We start from the raw sequence: 27,124 nt of genomic DNA on the forward strand, positions 1-27,124 counted from the left end.
ATATATATATATATATATATATATATATATATATATATATATATATTCATGTGTATTGCATATACTGATGATAACATATTAAGCAATTAAAAATTAATACAAAATTTTGTAATGTATCAAAATCAGACAAAAATATGCCATATCTAAAAGTTAGCAAAAATATCAAAAGTTCTAAGATTACAAAATGCAAGCTCCCAAAAGTGTGGAGGTTTGAGCAGTGTGTGGTGTTGCTGAGATTATGAGGACTTACCCCAGGCATGGCAGCTCATCTATAAGGCTGCTGCTGGTCCAGCCGGGGGAGAACAAGGAGAGAATGTTGAGAGAGAGTAAAGAAGACAGGAGAGTGAGAGACTCTTGGCATAGGAGTAGGGAACACCACTGCTAAACATCAAACATTCATAACCAAGCCTCTTGCATAGACAAGGCAAAGCCCTTCACATATGCAAGGCCAATCCCTCAACACATCATACTTAAATACTATATAATGTATGATCTGTGCCTTCATTGTGTAAAATGTTTATCTTTCAATGTGAAAGATATTACATGCACTGCATTTGTCTTAATATCAATTATTTTGATGGCACAGTTACTCGTACATTACAGTAAACCCTCCAGCTTGATGGATTCTCAATTGGTAACAAAATTCAAAATATTCTGGCCTCCAATTTTGCCCCATATATCCTTTTTTTTTTTTATTTATTTATTTATTTTTTTTAAGCTGCAACTCCTTTAAGTCTAAGGCATAAACAATTTGTTGCTATATTTTCTCTACGTTCAATCTTGTGAAGTCAGAACATAGAACATAAGAGTTCTGGGCTTGCTGACTTATCAAGATTTTTATTTATTATATCACTTTTGCCCCTGATGGCTTTCTTCTACCAAGAAACAACAAATACATTTTCAGCTTATTATATATATGTACTACAGCCAACTACTTATATAAAAAAGTAACACTTATTAGCTCTGAAAACAAATTTTAAATACTAAAGATACTGTCTCTGACTCACCTTGTCAATTAAGTTGGAATATCCTTCACTATACCTTTAAAAAGTTCAAAAGCATTCTGACTTATCCTGATCTGCCTCAGTCATGTTCATATTGTCCTGTCTCCATATCTACTGATCTATTTTCACTTTTGGTAACTCCCTCTCAATGCCCTACCCATTTTAAGCATAATTACTTCTGCTGGGCATACTAGAATTCTTAATACATATTGTTAAAGTAACTAAAAATTTTCTTCATAACATGAGATGAAATGAAATGTGAAAATGAAAAAAAATAATGAATGTATATGAATGTATATCATTCATTACATTTGTTTCTATCAAAGAAGACTGACAGCAGAACTGAGCTCTCTGCTTTAGCAGCAACCTGACTGCATGTATTTACCTAGTTGTGGTTTACGGGAGCAGAGTTATCTCATAGTATCCATCTCTATATCTATCCAGTTTGGTCTTAAAAGCATGGACAGTTTTGGTATTGACAACTTCTTCGTCGAGTTCATTCCATTTGTTCATACTTCTGTGAGGAAAACTACACTTCTTGATGTCTCTTCTACAGTTAACTATAGAAAAGACATCAAGAAGTATGTATTTACCTAGTTGTGGTTTACAGGAGAGGTATAATTTCATAGTATCCCATTTCTATATCTATCCAGTTTGGTCTTAAAAGCATGGACAGTTTCCGCATTGACAACGTCTTCACTTCCATTTCTTCACAATTCTGTGAGGAAAACTATACTTCTTGATGTTTCTTCTACAGTCAACTTTCTTCAACTTCTTACTATGTCCCCTTGTACTCTGTGTGTCTAAATTTATAAAACATTCTTTATTCACATTTTCCATACCATTTTATCATTCTATAGATGTTTATTAAATCCTTTCTCTCTCTCTCTCTCTCTCTCTCTCTCTCTCTCTCTCTCTCTCTCTCTCTCTCTCTCTCTCTCTCTCTCTCTCTCTCTCTCCCTTCTATTTTCAAGGGTATGAATTTCCAACATTCTTAATCTCTCTTCATAGGTTGACTTACTCAACTCCAGAACCATCTTAGTGACTGCTCTTTGTACTCTTTCCAATTTTATAATACTCCTCTTTGTATGAGGAGACCATACCACTGCTGTATATTCCAATCTTGGTCTTATCATTAAAATCAACAACTTTTTTATCATTCCTTCATCCAAATATGAGAATGCCATTCTTATTCTTTTCAACAAATTCATCATCTCTCTAGTAATTTCATCAATGTGTCTTTCCGGAGACCAATTTTCAGTGTGTGTGTGTGTGTGTGTGTGTGTGTGTGTGTGTGTGTGTGTGTGTATTTACCTAGTTGTATTTACCTAGTTGTATAGTACAGGGTCCAAGCCAAAGCTCAATTAGTCCTGTCTCCATACCCGAATTTGTCCAATTTCTCTTTAAACATGTGCACACTCTTTGCCGCAACCACCTCTTCTTTTAAGTTATTCCATATTTCAACCGTTCGATGCGGAAAGCTGTATTTCTTAATATCTCCCAAACAATGACTCTTCTTTAATTTCTTCATATGTCCCCTTGTACGTCTATCTCCTTCCTCCACTTTTACAACTAGATCATCTCTGTCTATCTTCTCCATGCCATTTACTAATTTGAACATTGTTATCAGGTCTCCTCTTTCCCTTCTTTCTTGCAGTGTTGGTAATCCAATTTCTTCCAGTCTTTCCTCGTAACTTAGGTCTTCCAATTCAGGTATCATTTTTGTAGCTGTTCTTTGTATTCTTTCCAATTTCCTTATATCTTTCTTCTTGTGTGGAGACCATACCACTGCTGCGTATTCCAGTTTGGGGCATATCATGTGTGTTATGATTTTCTTCATCATTTCTTTGTCTAGGTAATTAAATGCCACCCTGATATTTGCTAGCAAATTATATGTAGAGCCAAATATTCCATTGATGCGTTTTTCTGGTGATAGCGTGTCTTGAATTATTACTCCCAAGTCTTTTTCTTCTTTGCTCTTTCGTATTGTGATTCCTCCCATCTTATACTCCCATGAAGGTCTCCTTTTACTTCTTCCCATCTCCATTACATGGCACTTTTTTATATTGAATTCTAATTTCCATCGTTTACTCCATTCATAAATTCTATCAATATCCCTCTGTAGTTCCTCACAATCCTCTTGGTTCTTTATTACTTTCATCAATTTTGCATCATCTGCAAACATGTTAATGTAGCTATTTAAACCCACAGTCATATCATTTATATAGACCTGAAACATTATAGGTGCCAACACAGACCCTTGTGGTACTCCGCTAGTTACTTCGCACCAACTTGATTTATTATCTCTGATTACTGTGCTCATTTCCCTACCTTGGAGATAATCCTTCATCCACTTAAGTATTTTCCCTTTTAGCCCTCCTCGATGTTCCAGTTTCCATACGAGACTTTTATGTGGAACTGTATCAAAAGCTTTTTTCAGATCTAAATAGACAGCATCAACCCAACCATCTCTCTCTTGTAGTTTATCTATTACTCTTGTATAAAAGCTCAGTAAGTTTGTTACGCAAGATCTCTCTTTCCTGAAACCGAATTGTTTTTCTGTTATTATATTTTCTTGTTCAAGATATTGCACCCATCTGTTTTTAATGACTATTTCACAGAGTTTACTTACAATACTTGTGAGTGAGTGAGACTGGTCTGTAATTCAGTGGTTCCATTTTATTACCTCCTTTGTATAACGGTACTATATTTGCTCTCTTCCATTCCTTTGGTACTTTTCCCTCCTTCAAAGAACTGTTAATTATCTCCCATGTTGGTTCTTCCAATTCCTCTCTACATTCTTTCAATATCCATCCATTTACTTCGTCTGGTCCCATCGCCTTCCTAGTATCTAGCTCTTCCAGTAGTCTTTTTAATTTCTTTTCTTTCCACTTGTATGTTTGCTATTCCTTTCTGTTGTTCCTCATCTCCCAGTGATGCAAAGACAGTTTCTCTTGTAAATACAGACTTAAAGCTTTTATTCAGTATCTCAGCCATCTCTTGTGTGGTTTCATAAATTTCTCCATTTTTCTTCAGCTTTGTAATGGTATCTCTATGCTTTATTTTTCCATTTACATATCTATAGAAAAGTTTGGGTTCTTCTTTACACTTTCCAACTACATCTCTTTCAAAATTTCTTTCTTCTTCTCTTCTTATTTTAACATAATCATTTCTAGCTGTCCTGTATTCTTCTCTATTTATCTCATTCCATTGTTTCCTCATTTTTTTCCAAGCCCTCTCCTTTTTCTTTTTTGCCTCTGCACACTTTGCATTAAACCACACTTTCTTATTTTCTTTTACCTTATATCTTGGCACATATCTTTCAACACCTTCTCTAAACTTGCTTAAAAACACTTCATATTTTTTCTGCACCTCCATACCTCTTAATAAATTATTCCAATCAAGCTCTCCGTAGAATTTCTTTAACCCTGTAAAGTCTGCCTTAGCATAATTTTTTCTCTCATTTTTATATTCCTCATTGAATTTTGGCACTTCTTCTTTGATCTCTATCTCCATCTTCACATGATCACTTTTTCCCACTGGACACAAATATTCTATACTTGGTTCATTTTCTGGCTTTTTTGTAAAAACCAAGTCTAGTAGCGATGGTTCATCTTCCCCTCTGTACCTAGTATTTTCTTTCACCCATTGATCCATCGTGTTTACCATCATAGTCTGTAAAAATTCTTCACTCCATGTACTGGCAATCCCTGTCACCTCCATCTCCCCCCAGTTTATCTCTTTGCTATTAAAATCTCCAACTAGTAACACCTTGTTTCTTATCTTTAGCATGTCATCTATACTTTTTATGAACTCGCTTTGCATGTGCTTATAATCATCAGTCACCCAAGTGTTGGTCTTTGGAGGCATGTATGCAACAATAATTTTTCTGCTTTCTTGTCCTTGGATCTTGATCTCCACACTCAATGTTTCTGACCTCCCTTCACCATATTCCACTGTTTCTATCAAGATGTTTTTTCTTACTAGAATCATCACTCCTCCTCCTCCCTTATTCTTTCTATCTCTTCTCCATATGTTGTATCCTTCTTCTTCAAATTCAACATTAATCTCCCTTGTTAGTTTTGTTTCCGTAATGCATGCCACTTCTGGTTTCTTTTCATGTAAATAATCTCTTAGTTCCCTTAGGCTGGACACTAATCCGTCTATGTTTGTATACATAGCTTTAATTTTATTTATTGTGGACCCATTTCTTCACTGTACTTTACATTTAAATCCACTATCTTTTCCACTTCCTCTCTCAGTTTCTTGTTTTCCCTTTCTCTTTTTAACTCCCTTCCTTTCAACTCTTCCAGCTCTTCAACAATGTCGTTCGTGTCTTTAAGTCCCCTCTCCTTATCTCCTTTCCATCCTCTGACTCATGTCACCAATCCTCTTATTTCCTCTCTTATCTTTTCATTCTCTTCTTCTAATTTCCATAATCTTGCATTTAACTTGCCTACCTGTATATCCTTTTCACTAAATCCTTCAAATTTTGGTGTGCCTCTGGGCGACGGCGACGCGGCAGCGGCTGCCATCACGCTTTGTTTACAACCGATTTGGATTCGGTGTTTTCACCCACAATTTTCACTTCATCTATTCCATCTCCGATCTTTTTCTACTTCTTCCATAAAAACTCCACCCCACACTGTGCACTTTCTTATACTTTTGTATGGAGCCAGGCTAAGAAAATACCTCGGACCCTGTACCCACAAATAGGCAAGTCTGCGCAGCTGCTCCTGACACGTCTGCTCTCAACGTGTGTGTGTGTGTGTGTGTGTGTGTGTATGTGTGTGTATTTACCTAGTTGTATTTACCCAGTTGTGTTTTACAGGAAAAGAGCTATGCTCGTGCTGTCCTGTCTCCACATCTATAAGCATCTGTATAAGCATTGTATCTCTTGAGTCCCACACAAATAAGTCTTCTTTGTCAACTTCATCCTTACCCTTTAAAGCTCTGTATATAGCAATCAGGTCTCCTCTTTCTCTTCTCTCTTGTAATGATGGAAGCTTAAATCTCCTTAATCTTTCTTCATGGGTTAAATCTCTCAAACTTGGTACCAATTTGCTTGCAGCTCTTTGGATCCTTTCTATTTTCCTTATTTCCTTTTTATTATGGGGTGACCAAACAATTGTGGCATATTCTAGTTTTGGTCGAATCACATATTCCATCAACTTTTTCATCATCTTTTCATCCATGTGAGCAAATGCCCCTTTCATCTTTCTTAGTAACTCATAGGTTTCCCCAACTATTTTGTTTACATGTTTTTCTGGTGATAAGTTATCACTGATTGTAATTCCCAAGTCTTTTTCTTCTTTGGTTTTCTTAATTTCCACTTCTCCCATGGTGTAGGAACTTGTCAATCTTCTTTTGCTTTTTCCTAATTCCATCACCTTGCATTTCTTTGCATTGAATTCCATTTCCCATTTCTTATTCCATTTATATATCTTATTTAGATCTCTCTGTAATATTTCACAATCCATATTGTTTTCCACTCTTTTCAACAATTTTGCATCACCTGCAAACAGACTTATATAAATGTCAACCTCATCCACCATATCATTGACATACACCAGAAACATTACGGGGGCTAACACTGTCCCCTGTGGTACTCCACTTGTAACTCTAAACCATTTTGCTTTTTCTCCCTTTATTACTGTTCTCATTTCTCTATCCCTCAAGTCTGTAATCCAATTCAGTGTGTTTCCTTGCAAACCCCCTATATTTTGAATTTTCCATACACTTGTTCATCTCTGGTGTGGTACCTTATCAGAGGTATCACACCATTATTTTAGATCTAAATAAACACAGTCTGCCCAACCCTCTCTCTCTTGAATTATATCAATTGCTCTACTATAAAAGCTCACTAAATTCGTGACACAAGATCTTCCACTTCTGAAACCAAATTGTCTGTCAGTCAATATATGTGTTTCTTCTAAATATTCCATCCATCTGTTTTTAACTATTCTTTCCGCTATTTTTGCTACCATGCTTGTTAGGGACACTGGTCTGTAATTCAATGGATCTTCTTTATTACCTCCTTTAAAAATGGGCACAATATTGGCTCTCTTCCAGTCTAGAGGAATTTTTCCTTCCTTAAAAGAACATACTATGGTATTGTGTATACCTTCTGCCAGATGTTCACAATATTCCTTAAGTATCCAGTTGGACACTCCATCTGGTCCCTGAGCCTTACTTACATCCAAATCTTTCATAATCTTCTTAGTTTCACTTATGTCCACCTGAATCTCTCTCATCATATTGTCTCTGTGTCATACTCTTTCTCCTTCAAATTTGCTTTCTTTGGTAAATACTGACTGGAAGCACTTGTTCATTAATTCCGCTTGTAACTGTGTATCTTCGTACGTAATGTCATCTTTCATTAATTTATCTATTGTTTGCCTGTTTTTCATCTTCCCATTCACATATCTCAAGAATAACTTCAGCTCATCTTTGTATTTGTTAAATGTATCTTTCTCATAATTCCTTTCTTCATCTCTCAGGATTCTGATATATTAATTTCTTGCCTTCTTGAAATCTTCCCATTTCTCACTTCCTTTTTTTCTCCATCTATTCCATGCTGCTTCTTTTTCTTTTCTTGCTGTTATACATCTCATATTAAACCAGTCTTTTTTTCCTTCTCACTTCCTTTGTTTTAATCTTTGGTACATATCTACTGATCCCTTCATTATAAATTTCCATGAATATGTCCCACTTTTCCTGAGTACTGCTTGCCATGAACAGTTGTTTCCATTTAGCCTCTGCAAAATATTCCCTCAACCTAATAAAATCTGCTTTCCTGTAATTATATCTCCCATTCTTGTAAATTTCATTCCTGTTTTCTATTGGACCACTGCCTATACTGAATTCAATTAACAAATGGTCACTTTTACCTAGTGGGCAGTGATAATTTATTCCTTCAGTAATGTCCATTTCCTTTGCAAAACACCACTTCTAGCCTTGATGCCTCTTCATTACCCCCAAATCCTGTATTTTCTCCAATCCATTGGGTCATAGTATTTGTCATTATTAAATTTAGAAGCATATATCCCCATGACTCTTCTCCCCCATCCGTGGTCCACTCTTCCCAGCATACCTCCTTGCAATTAAAGTCACCCATAAGTGTTATATTGTTACTCTCTGCCAGTATTCTCTCCACACAGTTACTAGTATCTCTTAACAATAATTTATAATCCTCTTGTGTCCATGCATTCGTCTTTGGGGGTACATAAGCCACTGCAGAATCTCTTCTTCCTTCTCCTTTCCTTTTTGTTTGAATTCTAATTACTTCTGCCATTCCTTCTATTTCAACCTCTTCCACTGTTATACTCTTCTTTGTAAGTAACATGACTCCTACCAATTCTCATATTTTCTGTTGTCTCATCTAGTTTAACTTCAGTAATACCCATGATGTCGGGCTGCTTTATCTTAATATAATTATTCAATTCTCAATGTTGATATTAAACCATTTATATTTGTATATGCCACTGTCCACTTTTTATTTTTCCATACATTATTTACATTTTTATTCTTTTTTTTTTGTGAGATACCACTTCCTGAGCCTCTCATCTTTTACCTTCCAATAGAACTTTTTTTTCTCTTCCTCTGTTCTGTTCTCGTTTTTTGCCTTTGCTTCTTTTATTAGATTGCTTACCTTGAGTCTCTCCTCCTCATTCATGTCCCTCTTTATCCAAACTTTCCTGTATTGCTCTGTCTTGTCCAGTTTCCACGCATTCGATATCACTTCCATGGCTGTTGTTTGTGCCCTAAATTTTACTGTCAGTGGTCGCTCTCCTCCTTCTATATACTTCCCCAGTCTATGTATTTCCTCAATTTAACTTATCCAGTCCTCTCCTTTTCTCTGTATATTTCTTACAATGTCCTCTGCTACCTTTTTTTTGTTCTCTTTCCCTCTTGTATCTTACTGGCTCTGTTTCCTCTTTTAATCCATATATAATAATACATTTCTTTTTGTCCACTGTGTCCCTTACCATCGATTCCTTCTGTTTGATCACTTTCACAATTTCTTTACTTGAATCTCTTTTCCATCTTTTGCGCTTCTATGATTTCTGTAAAGTTAACTTTTTCTTCCTCTTTTTTCTTCCTTCAGATTTGATGTCCACTTTTCATCCCTATCACTTCATTTTCCTGTTTTTTAACAATATAATTGTTTTCCTTCAATTTTGTTTTTAGATCAGCACTTAGTGTTTTCAATTCTTTATTTTCCTCTTCCAGGTCATGTTGTTTTTTTTCTAATTTTTTCACTCTTTCAATGAAGTCACTGATCATCACTGATCATCAAAGCCACTTTCCTTCCTTGCATTTTACCATGTAGTTCATTATCTCCCTCAAATCCTGGGAATGGTGACCTCATTGGCAACAGTCTGCTCCCACCTATGGCGTCTGCCTTGCTGGAGCTTTTACTCATTTTATTACCTCTGTTATTACTTAAATTTTCCCTTATTTTTTTTATTTCTGGAGACAGGACAACTCTACTTGCGTGCGTGTTTGTGTGTGTGTGTGTGTGTGTGTGTGTGTGTGTGTGTGTGTGTGTGTGTTTATCTAGTTGTAATTTACAGGGCCTGAGCTATGCTCATCTGGTCCTGTCTCCATATGTACACTTGTCCAGTTTTTCCTGAAAGTTGTGCACACTCATTGCCAATACTACATCCTCACTTAACTTGTTCCAAACTTTTATATTTCCCTGTGGGAAACTTTGTTTCTTTATGTTATTCAAGCATCTTCCTTTACTTAGTTTTTTGCTGTGGCCTTGTGTGTGATATTTTCTACTTCTCTTAGCAGTAGTTCCTCAATTTCAATTTCTTCCACTCCATTCTACTATTTATATATTACTATTAAATCTCCTTTTTCTCTTTTTTGTTCCAATGTTGGCAGATTCATTTCCTTTAAAATTGTCTTCATATGTTAATTCTTCCAGTTCTGGAACCATCTTCAATGCCATCCTTTGTATCCTTTCTAGTTTTTTTACATGTTTCCTCTTATTGGAAAACCACACTAGTTCAGCATATTCCAGCTTTGGTCTAATCATAGTGGAAATTATCTTTCTCATCATATCTTTATCCATGTAGTGGAATGCTGTTCCAATATTTCTCACCATTCTATACGTATTTCTGAATATCTTTTCTACATGCTTCTCCGACTGTTAACTATCCTGTATTATCACTCCCAGATCTTTCTCTTCTTGTACTTTTATCATTTATTCATTTCCCATTCTATATGTCCATTTTGGTCTCTTTTCAATTCTTCCCATTTCTATTACATAACATTTTATTTTTTTTTTCACATTAAAATCCATCTCCCATTTCTTACTCCAGTCCCAGATTTTATTCAAATTCTCTTGTAGAATTTCAGTCTTTGTTGTTTCTTATATGTCTTTGTAATTTTGTATCATCTGCAAACAAACTTATGTAATTCTTTACTCTTTTTTTTTTTTTATGTAGGAAGGACACTGGCCAAGGGCAACAAAAATCCAATAAAAAAATATGCCCACTGAAATGCCAGTCCCATAAAAGGGTCAAAGCAGTGGTCAAAAATTGATCAATAAGTGTCTTGAAACCTCCCTCTTGAAGGAATTCAAGTCATAGGAAGGTGGAAATACAGCAGCAGGCAGGGAGTTCCAGAGTTTACCAGAGAAAGGGATGAATGATTGAGAATACTGGTTAACTCTTGCGTTAGAGAGGTGGACAGAATAGGGGTGAGAGAAAGAAGAAAGTCTTGTGTAGCGAGGCCACGGGAGGGGAGGCATTCAGTTAGCAAGATCAGAAGAGCAGTTAGCATGAAAATAGCGGTAGAAGACAGCTAGAGATGCAACATTGTGGCAGTGAGAGAGAGGCTGAAGACAGTCATTTAGAGGAGAGGAGTTGATGAGATGAAAAGCTTTTGATTCCACCCTGTCTAGTAGAGCAGTATGAGTGGAACCCCCCCCAGACATGTAAAGCATACTCCATACATGGACGGATAAGGCCCTTGTAAATAGTTAGCAGCTGAGGGATGAGAAAAACTGGCGGAGACGTCTCAGAATGCCTAATTTCAAAGAAGCTGTTTTAGCTAGACTCCTTCAGGCATAGACTCCTGTTTATGCTGTTTATGCTAGACTCCTGTTTAGCTAAACTCCTTCAGGCATAACATTTATGTAGATCAAGAAAACTATCGGTGCCAGCACTGATCCTTGTGGTACTCCACTATCTACTTTTCTCCATTTCAGTTTTACATCCTTTACTACTGTTCTCATTTCTCTTCCCTTTAAGTAACTTTCCATCCATTTTATTATTTTTTATTTTAATTCTCCTACATTTTCTAGCTTCCATAGTAGCCTTTTGTGGGGAACTCTGTCAAAAGCTTTTTTTAGATCTAAATATACACAGTCTACCCATCCACCACTATCCTGTGTTATATCAGTCACTCTCAAATAGAAGCTCATCAAATCTGTTACACATAATTGTTTTTTTTTCTAAAGCCATACTGTTTTTTTTTTTTTTTATTATAACATGTTTTCTAGAAATTTTGTCTACTGCTTCTTTATCACTTTTAATAGATCTTACATACTGTGCTGGTCATTGATACTGGTTCATAGTTTAGTGGTTCTTCTTTCTTTCCACTTTTATAAATTGGCACTATGTCTGCTCTCTTCCATTCCTTAGGCACTCTTCCAACTGATAATAAGCACTTTATTATGTCATATAGTGGTTCAATTAACAGTTTCCTGCACTCTTTTAAAATGAAACCTGATACTCCATCTGGTCCTGTAGCTTTTCTCTCTTCCATTTCCTCCATCATTTTATAAACTTCTTCTGTGATTACTAGAAGTTCCCACATTTGCTTTTTTTTTCTTTTCATCTTATGGTTCTTTAAATTCTGATTCTTCTGTGAAAACTTGCTGGAACTTTTTGTTTAGCAATTCACTCGTCTTTTGGTTCTTCATATGTTTCATTTCCATCCTTCAATCTTTCTAGTTTTTCTTTTAGTTAAATTTTTCTATTTATGAATCTGTAGAACAGTTTTGGTTTGTCCTTGCACTTTTCAACTGTATCTTTTCATATTCTTTCTCTTCCTCTCTCCTTATTTTCACATGTTAATTTCTTGCTATCTTAAAATCTTCTTTATTTTTTTGGTTTCTATTTCTTTTAATTTTTGTCCATGCTTCAACTTTTTTTCTTTGCTCTTGTACATCATGTGTTTAACTACACCTGTTTTCCTTTTCTTTAGCATAGTTTTCTTTGGTATAGTGGAACATATTTATTCACTCCTGTCTCATATAGTTCCATAAAAATGTCATACTTATTTTGCACATCATTTGCTCTTTTCAGTTTTCCCCAGCCCATTTCTTCATAGAATGATCATTTACACTCACTTCCCCATAGTTTCTCCTGTTTTCTTTGTATAATTCATCCTCTTCACTGACATCATTCTCTATTTCTACCATCACATGGTCACTTTTTCCCATGGGGCACACATATCTTAATTCTTTAGTTAGGGTGATTCCTTTTGTTAATATTAGGTCAAGTCTTTTTGGTTCATCATCTCTCCTATATCTTGTATTTTCAGTCACCCACTGCATCATTGTGTTTTCCATAGTCAACTTCAGAAATCTTCCTCCCCATGCAGTCACATTTCCTCCTGCCTCAAATGTTTCCCAATTTATTTCTTTGCAACTTAAGTCACCAACCAAAAATACTCTTTGATTACTTTTGATTAATCTATTCAAATACTGGATGGTATTTTCTACTATTTTCTCCAGGAATTTGTTTTGGGTGGTACATAGGTTGTTATTTCTATCAGTATTTCTCCATTACTACCCTTGAAGTTAACACTCACTATTTCTGCTTTTCCTTCCACATATTTCACTATTTTTGTCTTCACCTCATTTCTTGTCAATATCATTATACCTCCCCCTCCTTTACCAATCCTGTCTCTTCTCCACATATTGTAGCTATTGTTAATGACAATCTGATTTTCTTCTCTTATGTTTGTTTCCATTAAACACATTACCTTCAAATTTATTTTTTTTAAACAGTCTTGTAATTCCAGTGTTCTATGTAGTAGTCCATCTATGTTGGTATACATCACATTCAGTCCTTCATTTTTACTATTTTTTTCTCTATTTTATTTTCATTTATTTCTTTTCTTTTACATACCATTTCTTCACTCTGTCTCCCAAAACTCTCCAAAAATATTTAGTCTTTTCTTCTTCCATTCTTGATTCATTTTTCCCTTTAGCCTCTTCATACATTTCTTTCATTTTTTTTCTATTCTTCGTTTCTGTTTTCTTAATGTATACATATTTGGAATCTTCTACTTCTCTTAGTTTGGATGTTCTTTCTAGCATTTCTTGTGCTGCTTGTTGTGATTTTACTTTTATGGGTCTTGTTATGCCTTCCAGATAAGGTCCCAGTCAAAAAACTTCTTCCACTTCTTCCTCGAATTTAGTGTCATCTTCATCATTTATTTTCTTCAACAAATCCTTCACTGTTATTGTTTCTTTTTTCTCTCTTTTCAGTTTGTATGTTATATTTTATCCTTTATTCCATAAATTATAACACTTCTTATCTGCTGCATCTCTTACCAGATCTTCACTGTTTTTCAGTGCCTTCAACACATCCTTTTCTACATTTTAATTTTTTTCTTTCAGTTGGTTTTCAATTATTTCCTTAAAGTCAACATTTGCTTTATCATTTTCAATTTTCCTGCCTTTCATTTCATCTATGACTGCCTCTCTCCCCGTTTTCTCATCTTTCACTAGTACCGCTTTCAAAACTTTATTTTCTTTCATCACTTTCTTAATGTTGTTTTGTAATTCCTAATTTTTCTTAATAATGTGCTATTCTCTCACTTTCATTTCCTACAGTTCAGATTTCAGTTTGAATATTTCACCATCTTTTCCAAGATTCTTCTACAGTTTGTCCTGAAGGGTTTTTACCACTTGCAGCACTACTTCCAACTCCTTTTTCTGCTGTTCTGCATCACTTTCCAGTTTCCTTAGTCTCATTTTCAGAAACCCTATCTCAATTTCATATAGGTCATTTTCATCAAGCCCATCAAAGTTCATTTCACTTCGGTCAGAGTCTGATGATAAGTTGACCATCTTTGTTTTAGAACTTGGGCCCAGTTGGCTGGAGCCCTGAAAACTACAACACTGTTTCCTCATCTACAGGTTTGTGTGTGTGTGTGTGTGTGTGTGTGTGTGTGTGTGTGTGTGTGTGTGTGTGTGTGTGTGTGTGTGTGTGTGTGTGTATTTACCTAGTTGTGACATATGGGAGAGGAGCTAAGTTCATACTGTCCCATCTCCATAACTGTTTTTATCCAACTTTTCATCAAAGTCATGAATATTTGTAGCACACACCAATTACCCTTCCAGTCCATTCCATGCCTCTATGCTTCTATGAGGGAAGCTATACTTCTTAATGTTCCTTCTGTAGGTGGTTACTTTTAGTTTTCTTCCATGTCCTCTTGTTTTTCTTTCATTCATTATAAAAAGATGTTCACTATCTAGTTTTTCTATCCCACTCAGCAATCTGTACAATGCAATCAAGTCACCTCTCTCTCGTCTCTTTTCCGAGGCTGGGAGTTGCATTCTAGCTAGTCGCTCCTCATATGACAAATCTTGCAATTCTGTTATCATTTTTGTTGCTGCTCTCTGTATTCTTTCCAACTTTCTTATGTGCTTTTTTTCACGTGTGATCAAATTACCGCTGCATATTCTAATCCTGGATGTATCATTGTGATTATTTTCCTCATCATTTCTATATCCAGATAAGCAAATGCAACTCTTATGTTTCTTAGTAGGCTGAAAGTTTCACCTGTTATCTTGTCAATATGTTTTTCTGGTGATAAATTCTGAGAAAATCACTCCCAGATCTTTTTCTCTTGTTGTCTTATTTATTGTTTCATTCTCCATCTTATAGTTATAGCTACACCTTTTGTTACTTTTTCCAAATTCCATCTTTTTACACTTACCAGAGTTAAATTCCATTTGCCATCTGTTGCTCCACTCCCACACCTTATCTATATCTCTTTGTAATTCTTCACAATCCTCCATTCCCTTCACTCTCCTCATAAATTTTGAATCGTCAGCAAAAAGACTCACATAGCTGGATACATTCTCCACCATATAATTTATATACACCACAAACATTATTGGGGGCCAACACTGACCCTTGGGGAACCCCACTTAATATTGGGCTCCACACCTAATTACTGTTCGCATCTCTCTGTTTTTAAGGAAATCGTCCATCCATTTCAGCATTTTTCCATTTACACCACCTATCTTTTCCAGCTTCCACAGCAGTCTATTATGTGGCACTTTATCAAAAGCTTTTCTTAAATCTAGATAAATACAGCCTGCCCAACCATCTCTCTCCTGTATGATATCAATCACTCTTGAATAATAACATAATAAATTAGTGACACAAGATCTCCCTTTTCTAAAGCCAAATTGACAAGTTGTGAGAATGTCCTTATCTTCCAAAAACTTGGTCCATTTGTTCTTTATTATCCTTTCACATATTTTTGCAACCACACTCGTCAGTGAAACCAGTCTATAATTTAGTGGGTCTTGTATGTCTCCTTTAAATATGGGTACAATGTTTGGCATTTTCCAATCCTGTTGAATTATTCCTTCATTAATAGAGGTACATATGATCGTATGCAATTTATCATTAAGCTGGTTACTGCATTCATTTATTACCCATCCTGACACTCCATTCGGTCCTGTGGCCTATCTCACATCTAACATTTTTATGATTTCATCAATTTCCTCTTTTGTTACTTGAAATTCCTTTATTTTTCCATTTTTAGGTGTGCACAATGGCCTTATAAATTCCTTTTCCTTTGTAAAAACTTCCTTAAAGTTCTTATTCATCACTTCTGCCATCTCTTTCAGGTCTTCATAAACCATTCCATCTACCATTAGCTTTCCTATACTCACTTTGCTTTTCAGTTTACCATTCACATATCTATAGAAGAGTTTGGGCTCATGTTTATACCTGTCTATTATATCTTTTTCAAACTGTCTTTGTTCATCCCTCAGGATCTTCACGTAATCATTTCTTGCTTGTTTGTAATTATTCCATAGGATAATTCTTTTATTTTTCCTCCATTTTTTCATGTATCTTCTTTTGTCCTTCTTGCTGCTTCACATCTTTTATTAAACCACTCTTTTTTTACCAGCTATTACTGTCTGCTTTTTAGGCACAAACTTTTTTTCACCTTCTTTATATATTTTAAGAAATTCATCTCACTTCTCTTGGACCCCTGTAGCCTTATGGAATCTATCCCATCTCTCCTCTTGAAAAAACTTCCTCATGTTTCAAAGTCTGCCTTACAGTAGTTTGATCTCCCAGCATGATGTTCTTCATTCCTCTGATTCTCTATTTCCTCATTTATATTGAATTCTATGGTAGCATGGTCACTTTTGGCTAATGGACACCCTATGTGAACATTCTCAATTCCTTCTGGTTCCTTACTAAATAACAGATCTAGTCTTGATGTTTCTCTATCTTTTCCAAGTCTTGTATCTTCTTTTATCCATTGAATTAATGTATTATCCATTGCCAACTGTAATAATTTATTTCCCCAAGATGATTCTGTTCCCTCTGTGTACCACTGTTCCCAACACACCTCCTTACAGTTAAAGTCTCCCATCATGATCAATTTATCACCATTTAGCACTTTCTCTGTCCAGTTCACTGTGTCTTTTATTATTATTTCATATTCTTCATTTGACCAGGCATTGGTTTTTGGTGGTATATACAATCACAATGTATTGCCTCTTTTCGCCTTGTGTATTTTCCACTCCAATTTTTATTGCCTCTGCTAATCTGTTGCCATATTCTATTTCAACCATCTTTAAGCTTTTCCTAACTAGAAACATCACTCCTCCTCCTTTCTTATTATATGTTCTACTTCTTTTCCATAAACTGTATTGATTTTGCCCAATGTTCTTTACCTCTATTTTATTTCTGTGAGGCCCATTATATCTGTACTTTTCTCATTTAAATAAATATTATTTTCCTTAATCCCAAGATGAGTCCATTAATGTTTGTGTAAGCTACTTTCAAAATGCCCTTTTTTCTCCTTAGCTTGTTTCCCTGTTCTCTCTCCTATTCAGGTACCACTTCCTCACTTTCATGTCCAACACCCTCCAATAAAATATTTCCTTCTGCTCTTCCGATCTCTCCTCGTTTTTTGCCTTTACTTCCTCCCTCACTTTAATTAGCTCTTTTCTTTCCTTTTCATTTAAGTCTCTTCTCAGCCATATGTTTTTTGTTACCTCATCTTTAGCTAATCTCCAGGCCCCTGTCAGAGCCTCCTCAGCTTCCTTCTGCAATTTAAATTTTATTCTTATGGGTCTGTGTCTTTCACCTGTAAATTTCCCAACTCTGTGGTATTCTTCCACCTCATCAACCAGACATCTTCCCTCCCCTTGTACCTTTCCCACCACTTTGTTTACTATCTCTTTCAGCTCTTTCTCTCTTACTGCTTTGTTGATTTCCTTAATTTCCTTAACCCCAAAGACAATTATACATTTCTTTTTGTCAACTGTCTCTCTTACAGAGACTCATTTGTCTTGATAACATTTACCACCTTTTGCGTTGTTTTGGTCCCATTTAATTGTTCTTCTATTATTTTCTCGAAGTTTACTGCCTCTCCTTGTATGATCTCTTGCTCACTCCAACTTATCTACTTTCCTAGTACCAATATAATGTTTTTTCTTTTATTTTATACAGTTGTTTACTCATCTATCTATTTTTTGAGTACCAATATGTCCTTGAATTATACAGAATTGTGAAAAAAAAAAACTGTTACATTCACACACTATTTTTATCAGTCATCTCTCTCTCTCTCTCTCTCTCTCTCTCTCTCTCTCTCTCTCTCTCTCTCTCTCTCTCTCTCTCTCTCTCTCTCTCTCTCTCTCCCCCAAAAAGAGAACATCAACAGATCAGATATAACCAAGATATGATATACATTTTGATGTAATTGGTCACTAGCCTGAGATGAGAGATTCAAGAAACTTCTGGAAAAACATGGGCAATACATGTAAGACAAATATAGCATGTATGAAATGCAGTGTAAATCTGCACCTGAATAACAGAAATAACTATTTTCTAGCTTTTCACAAGAAATAAAGTAAATAGTAAAGAAAAATCCTGTAATGAAAACAATGTCACAATGAATGACTTCATTATAAACTTTTCCAATGTTAGAGTGTTTTCTTAAAGTGAGAAAGGATATTTAATTGCATAGAGATGCATGTAAATCACATGCATAAACAATATTGTGCAAAGAAATAAAACTTTTAATCTAGCTCAATGTCAGTCACACCATTCTCCTATATTGATGAAGATATGATAAAAAAAAAATGATAACAACGATGATATGTCCAAGATTGGAGTACACAGCATTAGTGTGGTCGCCAAGTTTGAAAAAGGATACAAGAAAGTTAGAAAGAATCCAGAGAGCTGCAACTAAAATCCCTGCAGCTTAAGAGAGTATAGTTATGAAGAAAGGTTGAAGAGATTGGGCCTGACTACACAAGAAAAAAGGAGGAAAAGAAATCTGATAATGATGATCTGATAGCAATATATAGAATATTGGAAGGAATGGGAAAGTTGGACAGAGAAAACCTCATGATACCAGATACGAGAGACACAAGAGGACATGGAAGGAAATTGAAAAAGGAGTGTTTGCAGAAGAGACATCAAGAAACATAGCTTCCCACACAGAAGTATAACAGTGTGGAATGAACTTAAGGATGAGACTATGTGTGCAAAAACAATTCATAAATTTAAGGAAAATCTAGATAAAAGTGGAGATGGGACAGCACGAGCCTAGTGTGGCTCTTGTCCTGTATTTCACAACTAGAGAAACAACTAGGTGAACCATGCCTGATATGACGAATTAGTCAGGTATGTTATATGTATTTTTATTACCTATAGGTATGCAGACTGGAAAAGTGTCTTAGGTTGATTACAGCAGTCATTTAATGGCAAAAATGAGAAGCAATATCTTTTTTCTTGATGTTAAAAAATAATTTAGGCAATAGAGGGTTAAAGATAGATGGGTGCAATATTTAGAAGATGAAAAGATAATTACTGAAAAGCAATTTGGATTCAGGAAAAGGAGACTCAGTGTCACAAATCTACTGAGCTTTTATACGAGAGTAATAGTTGGAATGCAAAAGAGGGACGGATGGGTTGATGCGGTATACCTAGATCTCAAAAAAAAAAGCATTTGATAAAGTTCCCCAAAAAAGTGTTATGTGGAAGTTAGAGAATGAAAGACTAAAGGGAGCAACACTGAGATAGATAGATGAAGATTTACAAGGGAGGGAAATGAGAACAGTAATCAAAGACACTAATTCAAGTCGGCATGAATTGACAAGTAGGATACTGCAAGAATCTGTGTTGGCACCTATTATGTTTCAAATATATGTAAATGATATGACAAAGGATCTAAATAGTTATATAAACATTTTTGCTGATGATGCAGAAATAATTATAGTAATAAAGAATGAAAATGACTGCAAGGAGTTACAAAAGGATATTGACAAGATATATGCATGAAGCCAAAGATGGAAACTAAAATTTAATGTCAGAAAATGCCAAGTGTTGGAAATAGGAAAAAGTAGAAAGAGATCTTCATGGAATTACAAAATGAGAGGAGAAATAATAACAAAAAGTAATGAAGAAAAAGATTTAGGAATAATGATCCAGGACACACTATCACCTGAAAGGCACAAAAACAGAATATTCAGCTCTACACACAGCTTCTTAACAAACATTAGGGTAGTGTTTAACTATTTAGGTAAAGAAATGATGAAGAAAATTATAATAAGCATGATACGCCCTAAATTAGAACACGTAATAGTTGTTTGGGTTCCACGTAGAAAAAAAGATAATACGGAAACTGGAAAGAATACAGAGGATAGTGACAAAGATGGTACCAGAACTGAAAAGCTTAAACAATGAAGAAAGACTTGAAAAGATGGGATTGCCAATACAACAAAAGAGAAGAGAAAGAGACCTGATAACAATGTACAAATTAATAAACAATATAGAAAGAATAGACAGAAATTACTTGGTACCACAGATGAAGGAGGGAGAGATATGGATGAGGGGACATGGGAAGAAAATAAAGAAGACCAGATGTTCAAGCAACATTAAGAAATACAGCTTCCTGTATCAAACTATTGAAATCTGGAATGATCTGAAGGAAGAGGTGGTTGTGGCAAACAGTGTACACATGTTTAAAGAGAAACTGGATAAATATGGTTATGGAGACGGGACAAAATGAGCTTTGGCTGGTGCCCCATACAATACAACACACAAACACACAAAGTTTTAGATGCAATGGTGTTGCACTGCTGCACTGACTAATGTGAGGAAAAAACACATGCACATACATACACATGGTGAGAGGTTGAGTAGAGCAGTAGAGGAAAAGGATCTGGGGGTTACAGGGAATGGAAATTTGATCCCAAAGAGATGAGACACATTAACAAAATTACAGGAGAAACCTATAACTTGTTGAGAAGAATAAGTCAGGCTTTTGCATATATGGCTGAAAAAATTATCAAGAAGATAATTATATCACTGATTTGATCTAGATTGGAATATGCAGCTGTAGTGTAGTTGCCCTTAAAAAAAAAAAAAGATATAGGGAATTTGGAGAGCTCTGAGAACAACAACAAAGATCATACCAAGGATCAGGGATGTCATATGAAGAGGGATTGGTAAGGAAAAAAAGGGAAAAAAGGAGAGAAAGGGGAGACTTGATTGCAATATATAGAGCATATGAGAAAGTGGAGGAGGTAGACCAAAGTGATTTGATGGTTTGGAATACACGAGATACTAGAAGACATGGAAAAAGGCTGAAGAAGAGTACTTGTACAAGAGACATCAAAAAGTATAGTTTCCCATGTAGAAATATAGATGTATGGAACAGTCTGGATAAGGGAATAGTAAATGCAAAAAGTATACATGGATTCAAGGCTAAGCTGGATATTAAAAGATATGGAGATGGGGCACCACAAGCATAGCTCTTTTCCCATAAAACACAACTAGGTAAATACACACACACACACACACACACACACACACACACACACACACACACACAATTTTAGATGTGATGGCACTGCACAGCCAGACTGCCAGATGTTAGGACAAAACACACACATATGCACACACTATGAGAGAAGAAACTATTGACTATGAAAGCTCCTTGGATGCAAGTGGAAGGATTGGTCTTATAGAAGAACTGTTAAAAGGTTTGTCCAGCTGGATTAACAAACTGGAAAAAGAGATGTGACTATCTAGAGTTGGAAAACAAGGCTTGGAAAGAGAAATGTAAATTTCTGGAAAATGAGAGAATGGATGAGGATTGAAAGTTGAATTATAAATATAAGGAAATGAGCAAAAATCTAGAAAGCTGTAAGGTAAAGATGGGGTTTAATCAAGAAAAAGTTGATAGTTATACTGTGTGGGGAAAGAAAAAAAGATGAAGAAACTGCTAATTTAAAGAAGATAATGAACAATCAGTTGATAGATAAGGAAGAAATCGTAAAAAAGGCAGTAGTTAAAGTTATTAAAGAAAAGGAAGATTTAGTTAAGAACACTGTAGAGAATAAAAATGCATAATTGCCTTTAAGATCAAGGAGAAAAAGATAATAGCCAAATATGAGAGGGAGAGAGAGAAAAAAGAAAGGAACATTGCAGTGGATCTAGTAAATGATGTGACTGAACATGAGAATGATTGACAGGGAGAGATTGAGGAAGTAACAAGATTGGGGGAAGTATGCTGAAAAAAAAAGCCAACCAATGAGAATTAAATATAAATTGCAAACAGCAGCAGAAAAGTACTACATGGAAATTAGGAAGAAAGGAGGGCAGCAAAAACATCTGGATACAGGGAGACACAAATGAGGAAGAGAGAGTGAAAATTAGCAAATTAAGGAAGCACGCTAAGGAAAGAAACAAAGCCAGAATGGAGGAGGAAAAGACAAAGTTCTACTAGAAAGTCAGGGGCATGAGTTTGATAAAGTGGATGACTGGAAAAAAAGAGTGGAATAAGAAACTGAAGATTGCTTACACTAATGTGTGAATGGGTTACTTTCAACACAGATGGAACTAAATGACTACTTAAGAGAGTACAATCTTAATGTGATGGGAATTACTGAAACAAAGCTAAGTGACAACACTGAAGTGAATAATTTGGGTGAAGGAAAGCACAATGTATGGCTGAGAAACAGAAGTGAGGTAGTGTGTAGAGAAGGTAAAAAAAGAGGCTTTGCAGAGGTATATCTTCCTTCTAAAATAAATTCCAGGGAGACTGTGGAATACAAGCCTAAATTAGAGGATACACAGAGATGTGTGGAAGACAAGATGGCAAGCAAAGACAATCTAATGATTATGGGAGATTTCAACTGCAAGGAGGTTAGGTGGGAAGAGTGGTCAGTGGACAGAAGCGACAAGTCTTAGGGAGGAGAATTGTTAAGGATGGCAATGGAGAATTCAATGACAAGTGGGTGGAAGAGAATATGAGGATCAGGGGAGAAGACAAGCCCCTCAAGGCCAGATTTAATTTTTATGAAGGAAACTTAAGTCATTGAGGATATAGATTATAAATGTCCAAAAGATACAAGTGATCATGTGGTAGTGGAGTGTACATTGAGTAGGAGGAAAGATATGAAAGAATGAGTACCACAGAATAGGAAGAATCAACTGTGGAAGAATAGACTTTAGAGAATTGAGAAATTACCTGAAGCAAGTGGACTGGAATCAATTCGACGAAGCAATTGAAACAGAAGATAAATAGGGAGAGTTCAAGAACATATACAATGAGGGTGTAAGGAGATTTGTCCCAAAGATAAGGAAATGAAAGGTTAAGAAGCAGGAGTGGTTTAATAAACAATGTGAGGAAGCAAGGAGGAAGAGAAATCTGGCCTGGATCAAATGGAGGAAAAGGAAAATAAGTGAAGCATGGGAGAGAAATGAATACTCAAAGGTAAGGAGAAAAGAAATAAAGAATCATTAAAAGATATTGTGGGCAGATGTAAGGATGAATCAAGTATGCTCTATAGATATGTGAATGGCACAATGAAGAAGGGGTTAAACAAATTGAAAATTAATGGTAAGCATGTTGGGGAAGAAGCAGAAATTGCAGAGGTTTTGAATGACTACTTTCAAAGTGTCTTCACTGAAGAAGGAACATTTGATAGACCAGTGATGGCAGATGTTAGAGTAGAAAGACTGAGTGAGATTGAGGTAATGGTGCATGAGGTAAGAATAATGATGAAAGACTTGAATATGACAAAGGCACAGGGACTTGATGGAGTGCTGAAGGAATGCAGAGATCAACTTGCACACAAGGTTTACAATCTCATCATAACTTCCTTAAGGGAAGGAGTGGTGTCCAAAGATTGGAAAAAAGGAGATATAGTCCCCATATATAAGAATGGAAGCAAAGAAGAACCATCTAATTATAGACCGGTGTCATTTGTGAGTGTAGTGGCAAAAAAGTGTGAAAGAATAGTGAAGCAAAGGTGGAGTGAATATCTGGAAAAGAGGGACATATTAACAGACAGATAATTCAGATTTAGAAAAAGGAAGTCGTGTATGATGAATTTAATGTGCTTCTACTTCAGAATCATGGATATAGTACAAGAATGAGAAGGATGGGCAGATTGCATTTATTTAGACTTAAAGAAAGCATTTGATAAGGTGCCCCACACCCACACCCACAGTTTTAGATACAATGGTGCTGCATTGCTGCACTACCAAATCATGCCACACACTTTCAGATGCAGTGGCACCAGCACACTGCCAAATCATGCCATCAATGTGATGACAAAACACACACTCAAACAGATCTTGGCCATGTGGCTGGAATAAATAGGTGTTTTCCAGTGTTTTCAATACCCCAAGTTTTGTGATCCTCAAGTTTAACACTATGCCTTTGGAATCAAATAACTAAAGAGGTATATTGTCCCATCCTTTCCTCCATCCTCCAAGTACTTCATAGCTCATATCAAAATCTTTTATAATCCATCCCCTTATTGGCCTTGTCCATTGGAAGGCTTACATACCTAAAGGGGTCTCTTCTATTGTCTGAAACTGCCTCCATGCTGGCACCTGGCCAAGTCAAGCTCTACCAACTCTTATATCTGTCAACATCTACCTTTCCTTCCAATTGAAAATTTTCCTTTACTCAGCCTGCTCCTAAAAATCCATCTAATCCAACAAACTACAGCACTATTGCTTTAATTTTTTGCCTCTTAAAGTTTTTAATCTATCCTCAATAGGAAGATTAACATTCACATTCACCAGTATGAATTCTATTGTTGCAACTCTATTGGTGATTTGGCTTTCCTTACCAAGTCTTGATTATCCTCTTTTAGGGATTTTGGTGAAACTTTTACTGTTGCCTTATACAAATCAAAAGCATTTGATAGAATCTGACACAAAGCTTGGATTTCCAAACTACTCTCCTATGGCTTCAATCCTCCTTTCTGTAAGTTCATCTCAAGTTTCCCTTCTGACTGTTCTATTACTGCTGTAGTAGATAGTCCCTTCTATTGACAGTGGTGTTCCTCAGGGTTCTGTCCTGTCACCCACTCTCTTCCTATTATTCATCAATGGTCTTCTAAGCTAAACTTCTTGTCCTATCAATTCCTACAATGATGATACCACTCTGCACTTTTCAATACCTTTTTGTAGATGTTCAAGCCTTCAGGAATTAAACAACTCATGCAGGGAAGCCATAGAGTACCTGACTTCTAATTAGGGCTGAGCAAACTTAGTGTTGTTTAATGCCTCAAAACCCAATTCCTCCATCTATAAACTTGACACAATTTTCTAGATAACTATCCCCTCTTCTTCAATGACATCCAACTGTTCTCTTCTACATTAAACATCCTCATTATGTCCCTTACTAAAGATCTAAACTGAAAACTTCATATCTCATCTCTAGCTAAAACATCTATAAAGTTAGGTGTTCTGAATCATCTCTGCCAGTTTTTCTCACAGCTGCTAACTCTGTGTGGGGTCCTAATCCATCTATGTATGGAGTATACTTAACATATATGGGGAATTCTACTGATGCTATTCTGCTAAACTGGGTGGAATAAAAAACATTTCATCTTATCAACTCCTCACCTCTAACTGACCATCTTCAGCTTCTCTCTCTCTCTCTCTCTCTCTCTCTCTCTCTCTCTCTCTCTCTCTCTCTCTCTCTCTCTCTCTCTCTCTCTCTCTCTCTCTCTTTCTCTCTCTCTCTCCTTGCCACAATGTTGTATTTCTTGCTATATTCTAACACTATTTTCATGCTAACTGCTCTTCTGATTTTTTTTTTTTTTTTTAATGTAGGAGGGACAATGGCCAAGGACAACAAAAATCTTGCTAAACACAAGTCTCCCCTTCTCACTGCACAACACGTTCTACTTTCTCTCACCCCTATTCAGTCTATGTCCCTAATGCAAAAGTAAGCCAGCATTCAAAATGAAAATCCTTTCATTATGTGCATGAAATCTTCATATATAGGGAGGTCTTGGTTTACAATGGTCTCTACTGCCATTTTGCGGTCACAACAATGTCAGTACTTGTCCATGCACATTCCCCTCTGCTGATTTTTTTTCTTTTTGTTACTGATTTAATTCATTATTTTTATTAATTGTATATCTTCTATGTGTTTTATGCTTTTATGTCCTAGATTATGACTTTACTATAGTTACAGCATACATAAATGAGTGACATACTGGTGGTGCTTAACATGACTCCAATCAACACCAAAAACTGGTCTAAAGACAACTCTCTTCCTCCACACAAAACTACAAGCACCTAATAACACACACACCCTTCACTCAAAAATTTTAAAATCATCATGGTGACTCCTACACCAGCCTCGGAGTCCCCTATCTGGGGAGGGGACCATAAATGTCCCCAGGTCAGATTGCCTTTCTGTCAACGACCCTAAGTGTCTTAACACCCCCCCTCAACTTTTTCTTCATTAACTTCTGCAACATTCACAGTCTAAGATCTAATTTTCAATCTGTAGAAAACCACCTCTCCTCTTCTAAACTTCATTAACTTCTGCAACATTCACAGTCTAAGATCTAATTTTCAATCTGTAGAACACCACCTCTCCTCTTCTAAACCTCATCTTCTCTTCCTCACTGAAACTCAGGTGTCTGGGGCAACTGACACTAGCCCCTTTTCTGTTCCCTCCTACTTTCTCTATCCTCATTTTCGATCCAAAGCTGGATGCTACGTTTATGTGCGCAATGACTTAACCTGCTCTCGTGCCCACACTCTTGAATCTTCCAAGTTTTCCACCATCTGGCTACGACTACAGAGTCACTCTCAAACTAAATTCATCTGTGCTGTATACCTTTCACCTAACTCCTCTGACTACAAGAAATTCTTTGACTACTTAACTTCCAAAGTGAAGCACATTCTGACCCTCTTCCCTTTTCCAGAGATCTCCATTCTTGGAGACTTCAATGTTCACCACCAGCTTTGGCTTTTCTCTCCCTTCACTGACCATCCTGGTGAACTAGCCTTCAACTTTGCTATCCTCCACGACCTAGAGCAATTGGTGCAACACCCTAAGGGTATTCCTGACCATCTTGGAGATACGCCCAACATTCTTGACCTCTTCCTGACCTCTAACCCTTCTGCTTATGCTGTCACCCTTTCTTCTCCGTTGGGCTCCTCCGATCACAATCTCATCTGTATCTTGTCCTATCGCTCCAATCCCTCCTCAGGATCCCCTATGTGAAGGTGCCTCTGGCGTTTTGCCTCTGCTAGTTGAGGGGACCTGAGGAGGTATTTTGCTGATTTTCCTTGGAATGACTACTGCTTACGTGTCAGAGACCCGTCTTTGTGTGCTGAGCGCATAACAGAGGTGATAGTGTCTGGCATGGAGGCGTACATTCCTCACTCTTATTCTCAACCTAAACCTTCTAAACCTTGGTTTAACACAGCTTGTTCTCGTGCTATACATGATAGAGAGGTGGCCCACAAAAAGTACTTAAGCCTTCCATCACCAGAATCTCATGCACTTTATATTTCTGCCTGGAACCATGCCAAGTCTGTTCTCCAACTAGC

General features: G+C 36.2%; 1 protein-coding gene across 16 annotated transcripts in view; it reads right to left on the bottom strand.

The window, feature by feature from the left end:
- The window catches only part of LOC135106387 (protein unc-80 homolog), a 172,762-nt gene that overhangs the window by 90,923 nt on the left and 54,715 nt on the right, over nt 1-27,124 (bottom strand). For 15 of the 16 annotated variants that reach the window (XM_064015354.1, XM_064015364.1, XM_064015356.1 and 12 more), the window contains one exon: nt 251-280. The exons of the other annotated variant lie outside the window; for it this stretch is intronic. In XM_064015354.1, the coding sequence (XP_063871424.1) occupies nt 251-280 (30 nt within the window). The remainder of the gene's footprint in view (nt 1-250; nt 281-27,124) is intronic. 16 annotated transcript variants of the gene reach the window in all.

This window comes from Scylla paramamosain, chromosome 13 (assembly GCF_035594125.1).
Source record: "Scylla paramamosain isolate STU-SP2022 chromosome 13, ASM3559412v1, whole genome shotgun sequence".
NCBI lineage: Eukaryota > Metazoa > Arthropoda > Malacostraca > Decapoda > Portunidae > Scylla > Scylla paramamosain.